At 44.7% G+C, this 17,096-nt stretch overlaps 1 protein-coding gene across 6 annotated transcripts in view; it reads right to left on the bottom strand.

Annotated features, from left to right (window-relative positions):
* Positions 1 to 9,331: 9,331 nt before the first annotated feature.
* HELZ (helicase with zinc finger) overlaps positions 9,332 to 17,096 on the bottom strand; it is a 140,828-nt gene continuing 133,063 nt past the window's right edge. For all 6 annotated transcript variants that reach the window (XM_084748496.1, XM_084748495.1, XM_084748494.1 and 3 more), the window contains 2 exons: positions 10,833 to 11,085; positions 9,332 to 9,886 (listed from right to left, as the gene is read on the bottom strand). In XM_084748496.1, the coding sequence (XP_084604622.1) occupies positions 9,552 to 9,886; positions 10,833 to 11,085 (588 nt within the window). In that variant the 3' untranslated portion in view covers positions 9,332 to 9,551. The remainder of the gene's footprint in view (positions 9,887 to 10,832; positions 11,086 to 17,096) is intronic.

Below are 17,096 nucleotides of genomic sequence, written 5' to 3'. Positions count from 1 at the left end.
CTGTCTTTCAAGCTGGGGAGTATGGGCAGGTGGAATTTACCTAGTCTTGATTAGTAAGTAGAGCATCCCAGAGCAGTCTTGGTGGCTGGGGTTATGGGGCTCAAAGGGCACAGTCTAAGATCAAGTAGGGAACTAAGCAAGTTGGGAGCTTGCTGGGCTTGCTAGTGGTGAGCAGTCTGTGTAGCTTAGGGGCATTTTCTACTCCGGAACAAGAGGAGGGAGCTGACCACATTGAGTCGGTTGGTAGAGGCTTTCATAGCATTCACAAGTCCCTGGGTGAGACCCCCAATACCAGAAAGAAAACTAAAAAAGGGTATCTTAATGCTGAGGAGATAGTTCCATGAGTAAAACGCTTGTCATGAGGAGTGAGGACTTGGGCTCAGATCCCAGAACCCAGTTAAAGTGGGATGCTATCGTGTGCATCTGTAATCCCAGTGCATCTAGGATGAGATGGGAGGCAGAGACAGGATCCCGGGAAGTTAGCTTAGGCACACGAAGTGGTGAACAGGAGTAGACTGCGTCCCACAAGGTGGAAGGTGAGGACAGACACCTGAGGTTGTCCTCTTGTCTCCACATCTGTGAGGTGGCATGGGACATGTGTGTGCTGGTGCATGTCTTTAATCCCTGCCCTGGGGAGGCAGATCTCTGTATGTTTGAGGCCAGCCTGGTATGCAGTGAGTCCCAAGCTAGCCAGCATTACATGGTGAAACGTTGTGTCATAAAAAGAACAAAAGGAAGGAAGGAAAAAAGAAATGAAGGAAGGAAAAGAAAGAAGAGAAAAAAAAAAAAGGTCGTGATGGAGAACCACTGCGGCCTTTCAGAGAACGGCTCAGGCCAGTCCCAGAAAGGTGGACAGCGACAGTTGGTGGGATAAACATGAAGTGAGGCACGCAATGGTCAATTCTTCAGATCCTAAAGATTGCCATCTGGTGGCAGTTCAGTGGTTGAGGCAAAACCATGCAATTTAAGTAACAGAATCAGTAACAGGGGATTCAATACCCTGTCCTGACTTCCGCAGGTACCAGGTACACACATTGTGCACAGACATGCATGCAGTCAACACTCTCTCTCTCTCTCTCTCTCTCTCTCTCTCTCTCTCTCCCTCTCATACACTCACACACACACTAACAATCTTAAAACAAAATTAACAAGAACAGATCCGGGGCAGTGGACCGTAGGCTGCTGTCCCTGGGAAGGCCGGCCATCTCATTCACAGCAGCAACCCTGAAGCATAGTGTACGTAAGCTGGACTAACAGTGCCACATTAATGGGGCGTTAAATGTAAAAATACGGCACGGGAAGTAGTCGGCAACCTGCTAGTGCTTCTCAGAGCTGTGCCATCGCAGACACAGACACCTTTCCGACAGAAACAAGACGGACTGGGGCAATCCTCTGTGTAATTGTGAGGTGTAGCACTAGCCCTATTTTAATACATCAGTGTATACTAGATTAATGAGCTCTCAAATTCCAAGTCACCCAAGCCCAGTATTAATGACTACTAGACTTGTAGAGAGTAATTCAGCACATTTGCTACAACTACATGCATACATCCTGACACAGAGAATGACACCACGAGGAGGGCTTATTTTGTTGCCTTTGACCTTCCAGGTGACACTTACTTAATGCCTTCTGCTACTGCTGAGGTTGGTGATTTATGTCACAGATGTCTGTAATGTCACCGCCTTACTTCTTGACACTGAGCTGTCCTTCCCATGAGCTTCACCGCATCTTCTGTGGTGAGCTAAATCGAAGTGTGCAAGGCTCTGCAACACCTTTAAGCTTAGAGGGAATAGGGGAGCCGAGAACAAAAAGTCCACACAAAATAAACACTCTCCGAATTATTAAAAAGGCATTTTTATTATAAATACATTTTAGTTGTAGCAGTAAAATACATTTTGTGTTACCATGAATCTTTTAAAACAAAAGAACTTCACTGACAATGATCACACCGTAGACTCCCGGGCTCAAAATGTGTCCTAAGGAAGTAAGCTAAGGGGACTCCAAAACCCAAGTTAGGAAAGACGAAGAAAGGAGGAAAGAAAAGCCTTGGTGGATAGCTTTGGGGTTATCTTAGGATACAAAATCATCTTTACTTTTAAGAATAAACTCTGCGGGTATTAGAGCCTCTCAGATGAGGTATGATACACTGCAAAGGAACACAGTCATTGTTATTATTTTTGCCATAGATTATGCTTAATTAGATGCTGTGTAAGTGGTGCTTGTAAGATAAACAGACCGGGGGGCCCCCCCTTACAGAGGCTTTCCCAGTAGAAGACCCAGAATGAATCTACTACGTGACTGATCCAACACACCACTGACCACATTTAGAGAATTGTATTTTTTTTTAAACATTAAAAAGAAAGATCCTGTATCACTAACAATTAGGACACTTTACTAAAATGCAAACCCCACCCCATTAGCTTTACAATTCAGAGAAAGTATTTGAAACACTCTATTCACCTGGGATGCAGCTATTACATTAACCAGTACCTTTATGGGTTTCAAAGAATCAGTCAGGTGGCTGGCACAGAAATCAGATACAGTACTTGATGTGCATAAGGAGTGGTCCTGATACATGAAAATCAGGGACCCTTCTTCTGCAGGGGATGGGGGTGGGGGGGCAGGGGAGGGGGGCATTGTTGAGGAGCAATCTCAGGTCTAACTGACACTTTGGGACTTTAACCTGGACAAGAGCCCTCCGACCTCCTGAAAGATACAAAGTGGTATCATGCAAGGCAAATCTCAAATAAACCAAAGTCCCTTAGAAGCTGGGAGTGCATAGAGGAAGCCACGCCGAACACAGCACAGCAGCAAACTGCAACTAAAGCTTCCCGGGCTTTTTCTGTAGGAAGTACTGGGGGCTAAGAATTCTAAAGCTGTGCATTGTCTGATGGTCACTGTGTACAATATGTCTATGCCTATGCCATTCTACATCCTATTGCCTTAAAAATAGATGTTTTCTTGCGTGTAACTCAGTGAAGTCAAAGCCAGACTAAAAACCAGAAGCAGAGGCCAATACCCACCAAGCTGCAGTCCAGGCTGAACATTAAACTCAACACACAAATGTAAAAACAGCCAGAGACCTGTCAGGTTTACTATGTTGTAGGCAGTTTTTCTCTCAAAAATAACTTGCTCACCCATGCCTGCTCTGACTTAGGAAGTCACGCGTGCTTGGAGGCATTGTGTTCCCCTCAACTCTTCCACAAACATACAGAGTGCTTCAAGGTAGCACTGGAATCAGAAACAGTTGCTTCTTTTCTGCCATATACGACACCCAGGCTCTCCCTAACCCCTGCTGACATGGCAGAGAATAGGACCCAAAATAACTTTATTAACCTGAGAAACATATAATAGGAAAGTAAATCCTTTGCCCTCGCCCCAACACACATACCAAAGGGAAAAAAAAAAAAAGAAGAAGAAGAAAAAGAAAAAAAAAGATTAGAAACTATAGACTCCATTATTTGGGGTCTATCTAACGTTTCTCATGCTCCACGTCACTGCCACCCTGGGACAGGGACTTCTGTACTAAAAGCCTCGTGAAGTGCAAGTACACTCTCGGGGCATCTGATGGCTTCTTTCCACAATTCCGTCTCCATGTGTAGGGACTGAGGTCGACTCTAAGCCTGTCCCGCAAAGGCACGGCTTCCAGACGACAGCCAGACAGCCATGTCCCTAACAACAAACTCACCCTAGAAATTCAAGTGCGCCTGCACCCTAATGAGGAGCAGCCGAGACCCCAAAGGTGGAGAGAGAGCTTCTTCCACAAATGGGCCACTTGTGTTGTCAGGATGAGTAAATGACCCAAGGGCAAAGAGATGAAAAACCCTCTGTCTTTCTCTAGACCGGTGGTCTTCGAGTGCGCTCACTGGTCAGCTGTGGCGGCCACCTTGGTGTGGGCCCAGCCATCTTTAATTCCACAAGCCGTCCAGGAAAAACCGAGGCTGTTTTCAGCTTCACAATCAACTTTTTTTTTCCTTTCTTTTTTCCCCCCTTGATCTTTCTCACAATTCTAAAAATCTTAAAATAAGACAGGCTTGTAATAGTTATCACTGTATGTAATTTGCCACCCTTTCCCCCTTCACTTTCAAACATTAAAATATTAAAACAATTATTCCATAAAAACCAAAAAATTTTTTTCAAAGATAATATTGATTTCCCCTCCCGTACATCATTCTAAGGCAGGCAACCACATGCTAGTATGCTAAATAAAGTACAGAAGAGACCTCAGATGAGGTAGAAATAGCCAAAAGACCCCCCCAAAACATACTGAAAATCTCATAATATTGTCTAATGAACTCATAGAATTATATAAAACTTACTATGCTTTATGTTTAATATTTGTATCAAAATAAAATCTCTCTGTTGAACAAATTGCAAGTAACGTCTGGTCTAGCACTCTGATGACTGAAACTACAGGACACAGGGCTTTCTCCTGAGATTTATTTCAGGAGCTTCCGGCTACCACTGGCTAAATGGACTGGGATTTAACCATAGTTCACAAGTCTAAGTGTAGACACTTCTATTATGTACCTCCCTTACAAAACATGTTTTTAAACAATGAGGGTTTCTTTAGAGATCACTCTAAAGTAGGTATCTTCAGCAGGTTCAAAATGCCTGAACGTTACACTGAAATTTAAAAAAAAAAGAAAAAAAGAAAGTTTGACCTGATATTCTAGCTCAGAGCTGATGACATAATGCCACTTTCTGGTGTTTTATTAGGATGTTAAACTTTAGTAAAATCCCCTCCTTTGGTGGTCTTGGAATTGCTAATTAAACAGGGATGAAACTGGGGAGTGTGAACTTGGCAGCCTGTGAAGGCGGACATCGTCTGCATAGCACGATGTGAGGGGCGCACTAAGAGATACTCTCAGGAAGAAACACAAGCTAACGCAGCGCCACTCGCCTTTTCTCCGATTGCTGGGCAGTTTGAATATGGAACAGATGACAAGTCAGGCCTACCAAGACATTCGTACCCAGATGCAAGACAGACTGGGCGATGGTAGGAGCTGGGGTCTCATCCGTTAAGGGAAAGGCATGAGAAACACAAGCTTAACTATGAGGAAGTGTGGGGGGGGGGGAGGGAGGGAGGGATAAACAGCCTCAATTCTACAGGAGGTGGAGGTGTGGGGGGGAGAGGGATAAACCGCCTCAATACCATTTTAAAGTAGTAAGGTATATGTTTTACTCTATGGGAGGTTTTAATCTTGTACTTTTATGGAATTTTTCTATTAACAAAACTCTCTACGACACAATGATTCTTTCCCCCACGGGCATCTCCTAGAAATCAACTATTTCAGGAAATTTAACATTGTCCATGACAGTAGTTGCGATGCTCAGATTTAACCTGAAATTGTCCTCACACACTCACTCTTAGTCATGGCTAGAGATACATTCTTTTATGTTTTCAGCTTTGCTCTCAAAAGGAAACATACCAAACACAGAACTGTCAACTACACTACGGCAACGTAACACAACACATGAGGTCAAGGATAAAAAGAGAGTTAGCTTCCTCGGGATGTCAGTGCCTCCAGAAAGAAAGAAAGAAAAAAAAAAAAGAGGCTCCAGAGATGGCTACGCTTAGCTGGGTAATGCTTGTTCCACGAGGTTTCTGCTTATTTTGCCCTCTCTGCAGCACTCTGAACAGAAAAGACCAGCTGATGCTTAGATCAAGCCTGAACTCATCCTAGAATCTTGATCAGAATAAAAGAGAAGAAAAATAACCCACACTGGGCAGTTTTGTTTCCCTCGCACAAGGTGGCGCAGACTTTGGAAAGCGTGTGTGTGTACGAAGACAGGGAGACTGAGGTCACTAGTCTGAAGGATCAATAAATAAGTAGTTACTTGCTTGCTCAAGGGCAAGATATTGAAGACTGGCCACGGCAGAGCAGGAGTGAGCATCTTTGAAAAGACGTCTTTGCTGCTTTGGGACAGAAACCTAGTAGACTGTTTGACTGGATAATGACTCCGAAAGTGCCAAGTGACTCGATGGGCGTCATGGTGATGGACAGCCAGGGAGCTGGAAAGGATGTGGCCAGAAGGGAGCACATGGGACTGACTCATCAGAAAACATGTACTGCGGAAAACGGACTCATCAAAAGGAATCAAACGGTCATCGATTTAGAAATGCAACCCTCTTTCTTTACACTGCATCGGAACGCTCAGAAGAGGACCAGACAGTGATTGAGGAAGGCCAGAAAGTTGACGGTAGGCAACTTCCTGGACTTAGAAGATCTGGACTTGGAGGAAGAGAGTGAGCCCCAGATGAACAAGGGTACTTGGAGATGAAGTCCAGCCCTTCTCTCTCAATCAAAAGTCTGATCGTGACAATGTGACTCTCACCCCAAGTTTACTGCTGAGGAGATACTAACCATCGGAGATCTGTCCACGCAAAGGAGAGGGGATGCCAAGACAGACCCATGTGAGCTCCCTGACTGAGTCAGTAGATGTCTTTGTGTTTAGTTTTATTTCGTGTATACGCCAGCAACATTAGAATAAAGCATATGCCAACTGGAAAGAAAGAAAGAAAGAAAGAAAGAAAGAAAGAAAGAAAGAAAGAAAGAAAGAAAAGAAAGAAAGGCAGACACACCAGAAAATATCCATGGTACAGTGAATGAGGCGTGTCAAATCTCAACAGGAATTTGGGTCTTTAGATCAAAAGGGGAAGGGAGGCACAAACTTAGCATTGAACACTCTATGAATTATCATCCAAAAGAACTGAAGAGATGAAGAAAGGGAGGGGGAGGGGGAGGGGTGAGAAATAACAGTACTGGCAAGGACGAGAAAACGTCACCGATAAAAAGAACAAAGAAGTGAAAGAAATCATAAAATGACCTCAGGAGAAATCTGGCCCCAGCAGAAAAGGGCATAACAGAACTATCAAGTTTTCTTTAAAAAAAAAAAAAGTGTGCTTATGTATGTAAACAAACACACATATATATATACACGCATACACACACGTATGTACATATGTTCCATCAGAACTCTAAAGTTATGAGGCTGACTAACCCTGCTAATACCACGCGAGCAGCAACAAAGAGCAGCAGTGGGCACTCACGCCGGCTCTCGCGGTAAGGTCTGCTGTAGACTGTTACAGGGTGGGTGTGAGGAACAGGCTCCTTAGAGCCTGGACGAGAAGACAGGAGTGACACTGGGAAGGAGGGACGCGGGTTAAAATAAGCACTATATCCCGACCATGAAAACACGGAAACAAATCCTCAACTAGCTGCAGAAACAAGCAAGAGATGGGAACACTCAGACCTTCACAACAGAGCAGTCAACTAATACGTAGCTAGTGTCATTTCTTAGAAATCACCACTTTGAGGATGTCACTGCAACTGACAGGTTCCTCATCCAAGGGGCCCTGCCATCAGTGTTTTTATAGAAGAAGATAGGGTACACACGTGACTTTAACTAAAATATAAATAATTTTTAAAAACTTATTTTTTTTTTAAGGTTCAAGTATGAAAAACAGAAAATGCTCCTGACGAGAGGTGAGCCGGCGGCTGACAGTATAGTCTGAGTTAGCAAACTAGCTCTGAACACTTTGCCCGGCGTGTGCTGCATGCGTGTGGGGGATGCAGGATAGGGCTATCACCGATGGAACCCAGACAGTTTCATCCTGGGAGAGTCCTACTTCTCACTGGGCAGAGTTGGCAAGCACAGAACCCTGTGACAAAATGTGCCCAGCAGTATGTGGTGATGTCACATCGTGCAGACAGTGTGGAGGCCTGGCTCACTGGACCCACTTCCCTGGCGTGATCTGTAGTCTGTGGGTCCACATCTGCCATCTCAAAAGAGGTGTGCAGCCTGAGACAGGACGCCAGGTACCAGTGGCTCGGCCCTGAGCACAGAACTGGAACTGAATTAGAGGCTGCACCGCGGCCCTGGAGTTGGCTAGCCCTTAACCAACGCAGCCTTTAACCCCACACTGCCTGGGGACTACAGGGGTCCCGGCCGCATCTGCTGCCACAGACTGACCTCTAGTCATACAGACTAACGCTGCCTTCCCCTCGCCACTTTCAACCCAGTTTAAAATGTCCTATCAAAACAGTCTTCCAGAAAACTATGCTTGAATGATCCTCAGGAAGGTTGGGCTCTTTTGAAATATACACTGGCCTCAGTTGAGAGGGGGAGAGAGAGAGAGAGGGAGGGAGAGAGAGAGAGAGAGGGAGGGAGAGGGAGAGGGAGAGGGAGAGAGAATGCGCTCGCGCTAGCTCCTGGGTCAAGAAATGATAAGGGCAGTCATTGTTCAACATGTTCAAGACACATGAACAGGACAGCCTCTCCCTGCCTTTTCCACGGTCATTCGAAACAACTGCCAGGCTGTGGACCTCTGCAGATAGTGGCTTCAATTTCATATTTTTAATGAGCTCAAGGGGGGAATTTCAGAAGACTCAAAAGATCTGAAACATGCCCTAAATTTTGATCAATTTTTGACAAACATCTCTTTTTTTCTTTAATGATATTCCTCAAACAAACAACTAGAAAAATCTTAGAATTGCCACGTGTAATGTTGTATCTTAATGTAAACATCACATAAGGTACTAAAATTTTTACTGGAGGAAAAAGAAACCCAAACCTTTAGTCAGCACAGTTCTTCCTGCCCTGGAGGAGGGGGCCAGGCTACAGACACTAACACATGCAGAGTGAGAAAAAAGGTCTTTCACTAAATTCACGCAGTTTTAAAATAGTTATCAAGTCTACTAAGCACCAACAATCCTAAAAATTTTTCAGCTTCATGATTTGTTTAAAAAAAAAAAAAAAAAAAAAAAGGAACCACACTCTCAAATTAACATTAAAAACAAGCTGGAAGTGTTGCTTGTCAAAAAACCAAAACAAACAAAACTAAGTATGCCACTGAGTTTTGGGAATTTTTTTTGTTTTTTATTTTTTCCTTTTTCTTTTTCACATTTCAAAACCCAGTAGCATACAGAATACATGGGCAAAGAAGGCCTTGACCTCTGCCCTATGCTGATATAGAAAACAGCATGTCACAGATAGTCTAAAACTCTGAAAGTTTTAGAGCGCAGCATCCTATCACAAAAAAAAAAAAAAAAAAAGATAAAGTATTTAGAAGATGCTGCCCCTTTATTTAAAAAAAATTTTAAGTGAATTTAAGCAAAAATAACATACATTTGTACATCAACTGGCCATTTCTGGTACAGAAACCCAGTATGTGGTAATATTATTGAATAAATGTAAATGCTACTTAACAATTTTTTTCTTTTTAAATACATTTTAGACAAACTTTTTTCTTTTTTTCTTTTTTTTTTTATAGTTACACAATTAACCTCTTAGCTGCTAGCTTAATGCAAACATATGTAACAATACACAAATTTAAAAATATTTTTATTCTACATAAAAGCTGTCAAAATTCTGACTCACATCAAAAATGCAAAATAATGGAATATACTTTCAAACTTAGGCGCAGGTCTAGCAGCAAGGGGACTGAGTGAGAGCACGTCAACATTGCGGAGGGCTGTGCGCAGGAGGAGCCGCCACCTCAATCCTACAAACAGGAACTGCACATTCTCTGAGGAGAGCGAGAGCGGTCACTTGAAGTAGGAGTAGAAGCCGTTGCTGCCCGGGCTGCTGCCCAGGCTGAGCTCCTGGAACAGGGACAGCGGGTCGCTGCCCTTCTTTGCCTGCTCTGGCGGGGGCCTGGGCTTGGGCGGGGCCCGCAGCGCACTGGCATAGGACATGGCGGGCTTGCTCCCTGCCGGGCTCTGCTGGTGGCTGCTGTTGGCCGACTCCGCAATCTGCTTGTTGGGCATGAGGGGTGGGAACTGGCCGAGGTGCTGCAGCACCGAGTAGTTGAAGGAACTGGACGCCTCCCCGCTGTCGGGCTTCAGCTGATCCTCAGGGGGTTTGACAGTCTTAGGAGGAGCTAGAAGCAGAGAACAGGGACAGTGTTGAACCAGAGGCAGGCAGAGACCGCTCCTCCAGAAGCCGAAGCCCAAGCACTTGGGCTCCAGTTTAGCCCAAGCATACACAGCTTCAGTCACAAGACACGAACCAACAACCCTCTCTCCCTCTCCCCCCCCCCCCTCTCTCTAAGAAACACCGTAAAAGAACACCCATGCTCACCGGAACAGCAAACACGAGAACCGCATGTCCACAGGGGTGGGAAGGCGTGCTGCCAGGGAAGGACTCAATTATCTGGCTGGGCGCTGGGTTACTGTAAGCGGAGCATGCATGTACGGGCAGTAATGTGCTGCTGCTCGCGCTCTGCCCTCACACCCAGTCCAGTGGTACCAGGACGCTCTTGTTACGGCCACTACTCTTTCTTGTAACACACATTTAAACTGAAGCATTTTAGTTTTTTCAAAGATCTTGCTATGTAGCTCAGGCTGGCTTTGAATCTTGATCCTCCACCTTAGCCTGCCGGGTACAGGGGTAAGGGGTGGGGTGGGGGGGGGATGTGAGCCAACATATCCAACTCTTACATTCTAAGTGAGCATGGAGTAATGAGAGGGGAGAAACAGATGTCAACAGCACATTTCTACCACCTGAATTTCTGGGTCTTTATAATTTGGTCCTACACTTCCTGAGCAGTGTTACCATGGATACAGCTTTTGTTTCCAACCTTTTAAAATTTAAATAACAGTGTATTATATATGAGAGAGAGAAAGAGACAGAGACACAGAGAGAGGGAGAGAGAGAGACAGACAGACAGAGAAGAGAGAGAAGAGAGTGCACCCACACACTCTGATAACACATGAGGCTTTGGAGCAATCTAACGTGGGTGGGACTGACAGGAAGCCGCCCCATGCATACTCAGGCGCTGAGCAGTCAAAACCGAGGCTTTCTGGAAACACAGCCATTTGTCTTACCTATCAACTCTCTGGGCTGAGGTGTCCTGCTGGATCCATTGCACGGAATGTTCTGGTAGGGGGCAGATGAGGTGGTGGTGGCCCAGGCCTCGGGGGCTGGGAAGCTGAACGCAGGCGGGTGGCTATGGTCCTGCAGGTCTTTGCCCTGAGCCAGGCTGTCCTGCGGAGTGCTTGCCTCTTCCACACAAGGCTGGGCTGAGCTACATGAGATTCTTCTTTGGTACAAGGGCCGCCCAGGTCCTCTGGGCTCATACTACACAAAGAAAAGGGTATGTGGTAAGTCAGGCCGCCTCTTCCACACCCACACCACTTTCAAAGACAGTGAGCTAAGCTCTGTGCCATAAGCCTCCCTCCTCTTCACCTCTCCCCTTTAAAATGCAGCAAGTACACCAACATGGTGTCAAGAGAAATGGGCCTGAAACGTATCTCTGGACTGTCCCTCCTTTTGCTGTCCTGTGGTAACACATGCCACTGTGGCGCCTGGACAAACCAGTTGTCTCCAGATATAAAGTCATACTGTTATTCCAGAGGATGGGAGTGCGCGTGTGTGAATTGGAATGCAAATTGACTGAACCAGAGCTCCGGAAGGGAGCCACGGTGACTTGTCTCCTGGACCTTCTCAGCCTTGGCTGTTACACTCAGCCTTGCTGACAAGACCCGCTTCCTTCATCTAACACAGGCGCTCCTGAGTGGGCCCCACCATGCTTCTCCCAGTTAATCAGCTGACAGACAAAACTTATTACTGTCTCTAAAATCTTCTCTTCACATTTAAAACCTGACTAACTTATGTATCTTCTCCTCTCTGAATGTCCTAAGAGTAAGTTCCTAAAAGCATGCAAGCCAGATTCTCTTGGCCTTCTAGCCATTTCAAGACGTAGCATTAGCCAGGGGCTCTCCCGTTTCTTCTTGTCTCCTTGAGGTAGGCACTGGGTATCAGCTCCAATGGCAGGCAGTGACGAATCAGGGGCAGAACAACCTGTCTAGAGCCTGGACATTGGGACTAGACTTCAGGCCGTGCCTTACAGCTGCAATGTCACCTGGAGAAGCTGGCTTACCCTCCTGGGAACTTCATCTAGGTAATGGGTTACCCCCAGCACGCACCTCCTCTTGGGTGCAGAGAGAACTGAATAAGCTAGGAACATAGGAGGTTTCGGTTGGTTCCTGGTGCGTGTTAAGAGCCAACTGTTGTATCACTGTTTTAGTGTAAAATAAAAGACCTACATCTGATCACAAATGACACTTTTACTGTCCTGACTTTTCTCCCCAATAATAAATAGTAAAATCTGCTATTCGGCTTGAGATCAATAATGATTCAGACAAATCTCTTTCACCACCATTGTAAGTGTGTTAAATCACAAAGGAAGAGCTGCAGGCGCACAGAGATGAGCACCTTCAGTCCAAGAATACAAGGATGCGAAGGAGTTGGGGTGTCCGCATCAGCGCAAGGCCCAACCCAAGCCCACTAGGATAGAAATCAGGGAGGGGACACTGCAGGGGCAGGGGAGGATGGAGGAGAGCGTTCTGTCACCAGTGCATTGAGACGCCAGCCACTCTTGTACCTGGGAAGAGGCGCCACTGCCACCTCCCCAAGTCCCTTCTCGCATGTATCTCATTTACGTCCTGTTTCTCATTACATCATTCACATTCGCCTTGAATTTTACTCTTTAAAGTCCTTCCCAGTAGTCAAAACCATTCTGAATTGAGACTCTGCAGCTTTGTGTCAAATTCAAGCAGCACATTTGGAATTCATTTCAGTCCTTAAAAGGTGCTTAGCAGGAGAGCCAACCCTCCAGCAGTCTGTGTGTCTCCAGGCCAGACAACCCTCGAGTGACTGATCAAACGGTTTGCTCAGTCCTTTTTTGTAACAAAGACAATTAGCTCTTGAAATGAAGATGAAGTGTTTTTAATTGTCATACTGGGAATTCTGACCTGTTGTGGTCTGTAGGGATCACACTCATGAGCTTTTATGTGTGAATGATAATACGCTTATGTTTGCCTGGGCAAAAAAAAAAAAAAAGGCAGTAATAGGCCTGTGACACAGAACACATGGACCTCAGCTACCTCGTAAGCCCTGTCTTTAAAGGGTACCTACAACAGTAGTATAGACATATAGACCAGTAGACACGGGAGCCTTAGAGCTTCAATGAGGGAAAAGGAAGAACAGAAAGCTTCATAAATATAATGAAAGAGAAAAAAACAAAACAAAACGCAAGGTGTACAGGTACAGCTATCGAATACGCAGAGGTGAAATTGTAGAAAAGCGATCTTCATGAGACTCTTTCCTCAAATGTAAGGTGGATACAGGCAAAGGTACAGCAGCAGAAGAAAATGGTTTGTACACCAAATAAAACTGGGGCCATTTTATTCTTTGTCTCAATTCTCAACCTTTATTTCCTCGCATTACTGCACTGACTGCAGCCTCCAACAAGCATTCTGCAAGCTGCCTTTCCCTTTTCTTTTTTCCTTCCTTCCTTGCTTCCCTCTCTCCTCCCCTTCCTCTTTTGTTCTTTCTGTCTGGGCAGTCTCACCTCCATCCTTCTGCTTCCCACCTTTCTTTCTGAAACTAAGCAGCCCGTGCTCCTCCGACCACCTGGGCTCAAGTGGTCCTTGGTGGGTACCACCGTGACAGTATCACCTTAACCTCTCTACCTCTCAAAGTCTCTTCCTATTGATGCTGCTGCTGGATGCTGGATGCTTTCAGATGCCTTTCAGCAGCTGCAAGTCTCTTTCTACTTTGTGTGACTGTACGTGGGTTGGAGGTAAGGAGGGTGGTGGGTTGTCTGTTTTCAGAAGGAGAGGCATCTATTGAATGATCATGTGATTTTCCCCCCCAGACTGTTAACACGGTAGGCTGTACATGGATTTACTTTCAAATACTGCACCAACCAGCTAAGCTGCCCAGGGTCATGGTGTATTCTCTTTCTGCCTGGCTGAATTCAATTTGCTGTCTGTTGAAGATAGTTGCATTCTTGTCATAGAAATCAGCCTATAGTTTTCTTTTTTGTCTTGCTTTGCAAATAGTGATAGTAGTTCTATGCAATAAATTGATAAAATTTCCCTTCCACTCTCTGGCAATGACTGTAATTGGTAGATTTTCTTTTTTACGTATTTAGAGAAATTCAGTAGTGAAACAGCTCTGGCCTAGACAGTTATCTCAGGAAGTGTTTTAACTATAAACTCAATTCTTTAACACGTATATGATCATTCCTGTTGGTGAGTTTTTGGAAGTTTGTGGCTTTCAGGGAAATGAGTGGTCCATCTCATGGAAGCTGTTGAAAACTTCAACCTTCCTGGCATTATCCTTTCTGAGCCATCTCATCTGGGATGACGTCATTCCTTTTGTTCCTGGTATCAGTAACCAGTGTCTCCTCTTTTTTTCCTCGTGTCAATCTTTTTATTGAGGGGAGGGTGTGAATAATATTTTAACACAAACTGAAGCACTAGGGTTGAAAGAGACAGAGGCGGGGGGGGGGGGCATTTAGAAGACCAGAGATGGCTAAAAGCGTGGGTCACAGCTTACTGTTTTCCAGTGGGAAGAGAGTGGCTTTGTGCCTGCCCCTCCTAGAGCAGCACATCTGTAGCCTTAGCCTAGGGAGTACACAATTAGCAGTCAGCATGAGGAGTCCTTTCCTTTCATGTCCCCATAACTTTCCTTCTTTCTATGTTGCCTCAATTCCCCATGCACCTCTGATCCTTGATTTTAAGGCTTGCAGAAGGATAAAACTCCATTTTCTATCATTTCTCTTATGTTAAACGGAGTCATTGACTCTACATACTCAAGGACCAAAGTTCTAACCTGCCTACACGAAGGCAGACATGAGACCGTTTGAGCACAGATATCACCATTTCACATGAATCAACAACTCTCCGGGAGATTCCAGACCCCAGGATGTCAGTATTTAGGGAGCCGGAGATGAGGCATGGCTTCCCACTGTAACCCTTGGCAGCCTCGGGAGTTCCCCAGACCTTTAGGGACTTCAACTCATGAAGTCACAAGATTCAAAACAGAAAAGAGTTGAGCAGGAATGAGCAGCACACAAGAGGTTTCATAATGACATTGTGACATAGACTTAGTGAGCAGAGGGAGAAAGAGGGGCATAGCATGCGGAAGATGCCAGACTCTTGCCAGTTGTGCTAAATGCTATCTACCTCCTCTTTACAAAGGACCAACTGTGGGGTTCATGGACACCTCTATGGTTTTCTGTAGCTAGACCATTGAAATCGCTTCAGCATTCTCATTTCCTGCCATTTATCTTGTTCTTCCTTTAGACTTTAAGGTATGACCTAGGATTTCTCATCCACAATCTTGCTTCTTTCCTACTTTAGGCCTTGCACATCCTCTGATGGTGCTGTGGCAGCAACACATGAATTCAGACACTGCATTCTTACTGTCTAACACACAATAAGCCATTGATCTACATTATACACAGACATCTGGAAAACGGGAACCAAATGGGATTCCTAAGAGATTAGCGTCCAGATACAGAATGAGATATCAAAAAGTGTAACTACAATAAGCTGAAAATTCAAATACATAATGATGCTTGGTTCAGAATGATATTCAAAGTGAAATCAAGAAGAAAAGGGCCTCAACAGCCATCCTTGATTATTAGCCTAAAATGAATAAAGGACATAAATTATTTATCTGTCTTTTCCATAGAGACTGTATTTTATCATATTCAATGGTGAAAATTGTCCTTCATATAAGAAAAAAAATACAGAAGAAATTTCTAAGAATTTTAAAAATACTATTTGCCATCTCTATTGAAACAAAAGACTAAAAAGGCACCCACCAACAGCTGCTAGCCAGGAAGCTGCTAGGACTATTACAGTCAGGGATCAGACTGGTACCCAGCGCCTTACCTCAGCAGTCAAGTCACCAAGTTAGCAGAGCAGGAAACGAAACACTGCCTACATCTGCTTCCACTTGACTATGATTATATATAGTCCCTGAAAACAAAACCATTATATCTGGCTTGATAATTTCTCATTAGCATGTTAGAGATAGAGGCTGAAGAAATGACTCAGTGGTTAAGAACACTACGCTCTTGCAAAGGACCTGGGTTTAGTTCCCAGTAGTTACATGGTAGCTGACAATCACATATAGCTCAGTTCCAAGGGATCTGGCAGTCTCTTCTGGCCTCTGTGAGCACCGGACATGCACACTACACTTACATGCATGCAAACAAAACAGTAATATACATAAAATAAAAATAAGCAAGTCTTTTTAAAAGTCAGATATCTTTCTGCATCATGAAAACCCATCATACTGAAAAACTGATTACTTATTTAAATGAATCTTTTAGTTTTCTCACTATTTGAAAGAAACTTCAACTATGGTTCACTCTCATGTTCCACCAGCATTATCACCTTGTGCTTGGGGTAGCATACCTACACTTTGGTACAAAGATATCTAAAACAAAGAAACCAGGATGGAAGAATTAACCACGTGACAGACAAATGCTGAGGAGAGTGAAAACTAATACCCAAAAGTTCTTTCCAAAACATTATCTTGGTTTAATTACAAATATAAAGCAAAATAAAATAACAAACTCTAGTGGTGTCCATGGGAAACGTATTGCAATTGTAGATGAAAGGCAAAGGCATATGGGTAAAAGCGCTCGGTAGGAGGTGAGTGCTTGCCTACCATGTACAGGGCCCTGGGTGCGATGGACAGCACGGTGGGGGAGGGAGGTGATGAAAAGAACCCAGAACATTGCTTGATTTTTTTTCCTTAGTGATGGGAAAGCTTTCTGCCAAAGAGCCTCTCCCGCCTAAAAATCTCATTGTAAAAGGCAATAAAGAGACAAATAGAGTTGAAAAAGGAGTAACTCCGCCAAATAGGAAGCCTTCTAAGAATATTAAAATATGTCAAGGGGAAAAAAAGAGGAGAATCCTGGACACCCAGCATCTTACTAACAGAAGGTTCAGAAGGAAAGACAGAAAGAACTGGATGAAGAATACCAAAAACAGATGACTTCCTGTGGCTGAGGGCCACAGGCTTCCATGGCCTGTAGGAAGGCAGCTCCTCCCCCACAGTGCAAGTGGGCAACAGAGATATGCCAGCAGGACCCTGGGATCCCTTTTTAAATCTTGGTTTGGTCCAGCCCACAGCTGGCCCACCTGACACTCCTCAGGTTCCACCTACAAGCAGATCCTGCACTCACTCATCTGCCCCTCATCCATCCACACAGCCCATGCCACCAGGATCAGCCACAGAGACAGCTATGGCTTTCTTCACTGTTAGTATAGTATCACTCAGAA

This window comes from Acomys minous (genome assembly GCF_964271855.1).
Source record: "Acomys minous genome assembly, chromosome: 12".
NCBI classification, from domain to species: Eukaryota; Metazoa; Chordata; class Mammalia; order Rodentia; family Muridae; genus Acomys; species Acomys minous.
The sequence above is the reverse complement of the archived record's forward strand: the minus strand, read 5'-3'. Positions and strand labels throughout refer to the sequence as shown.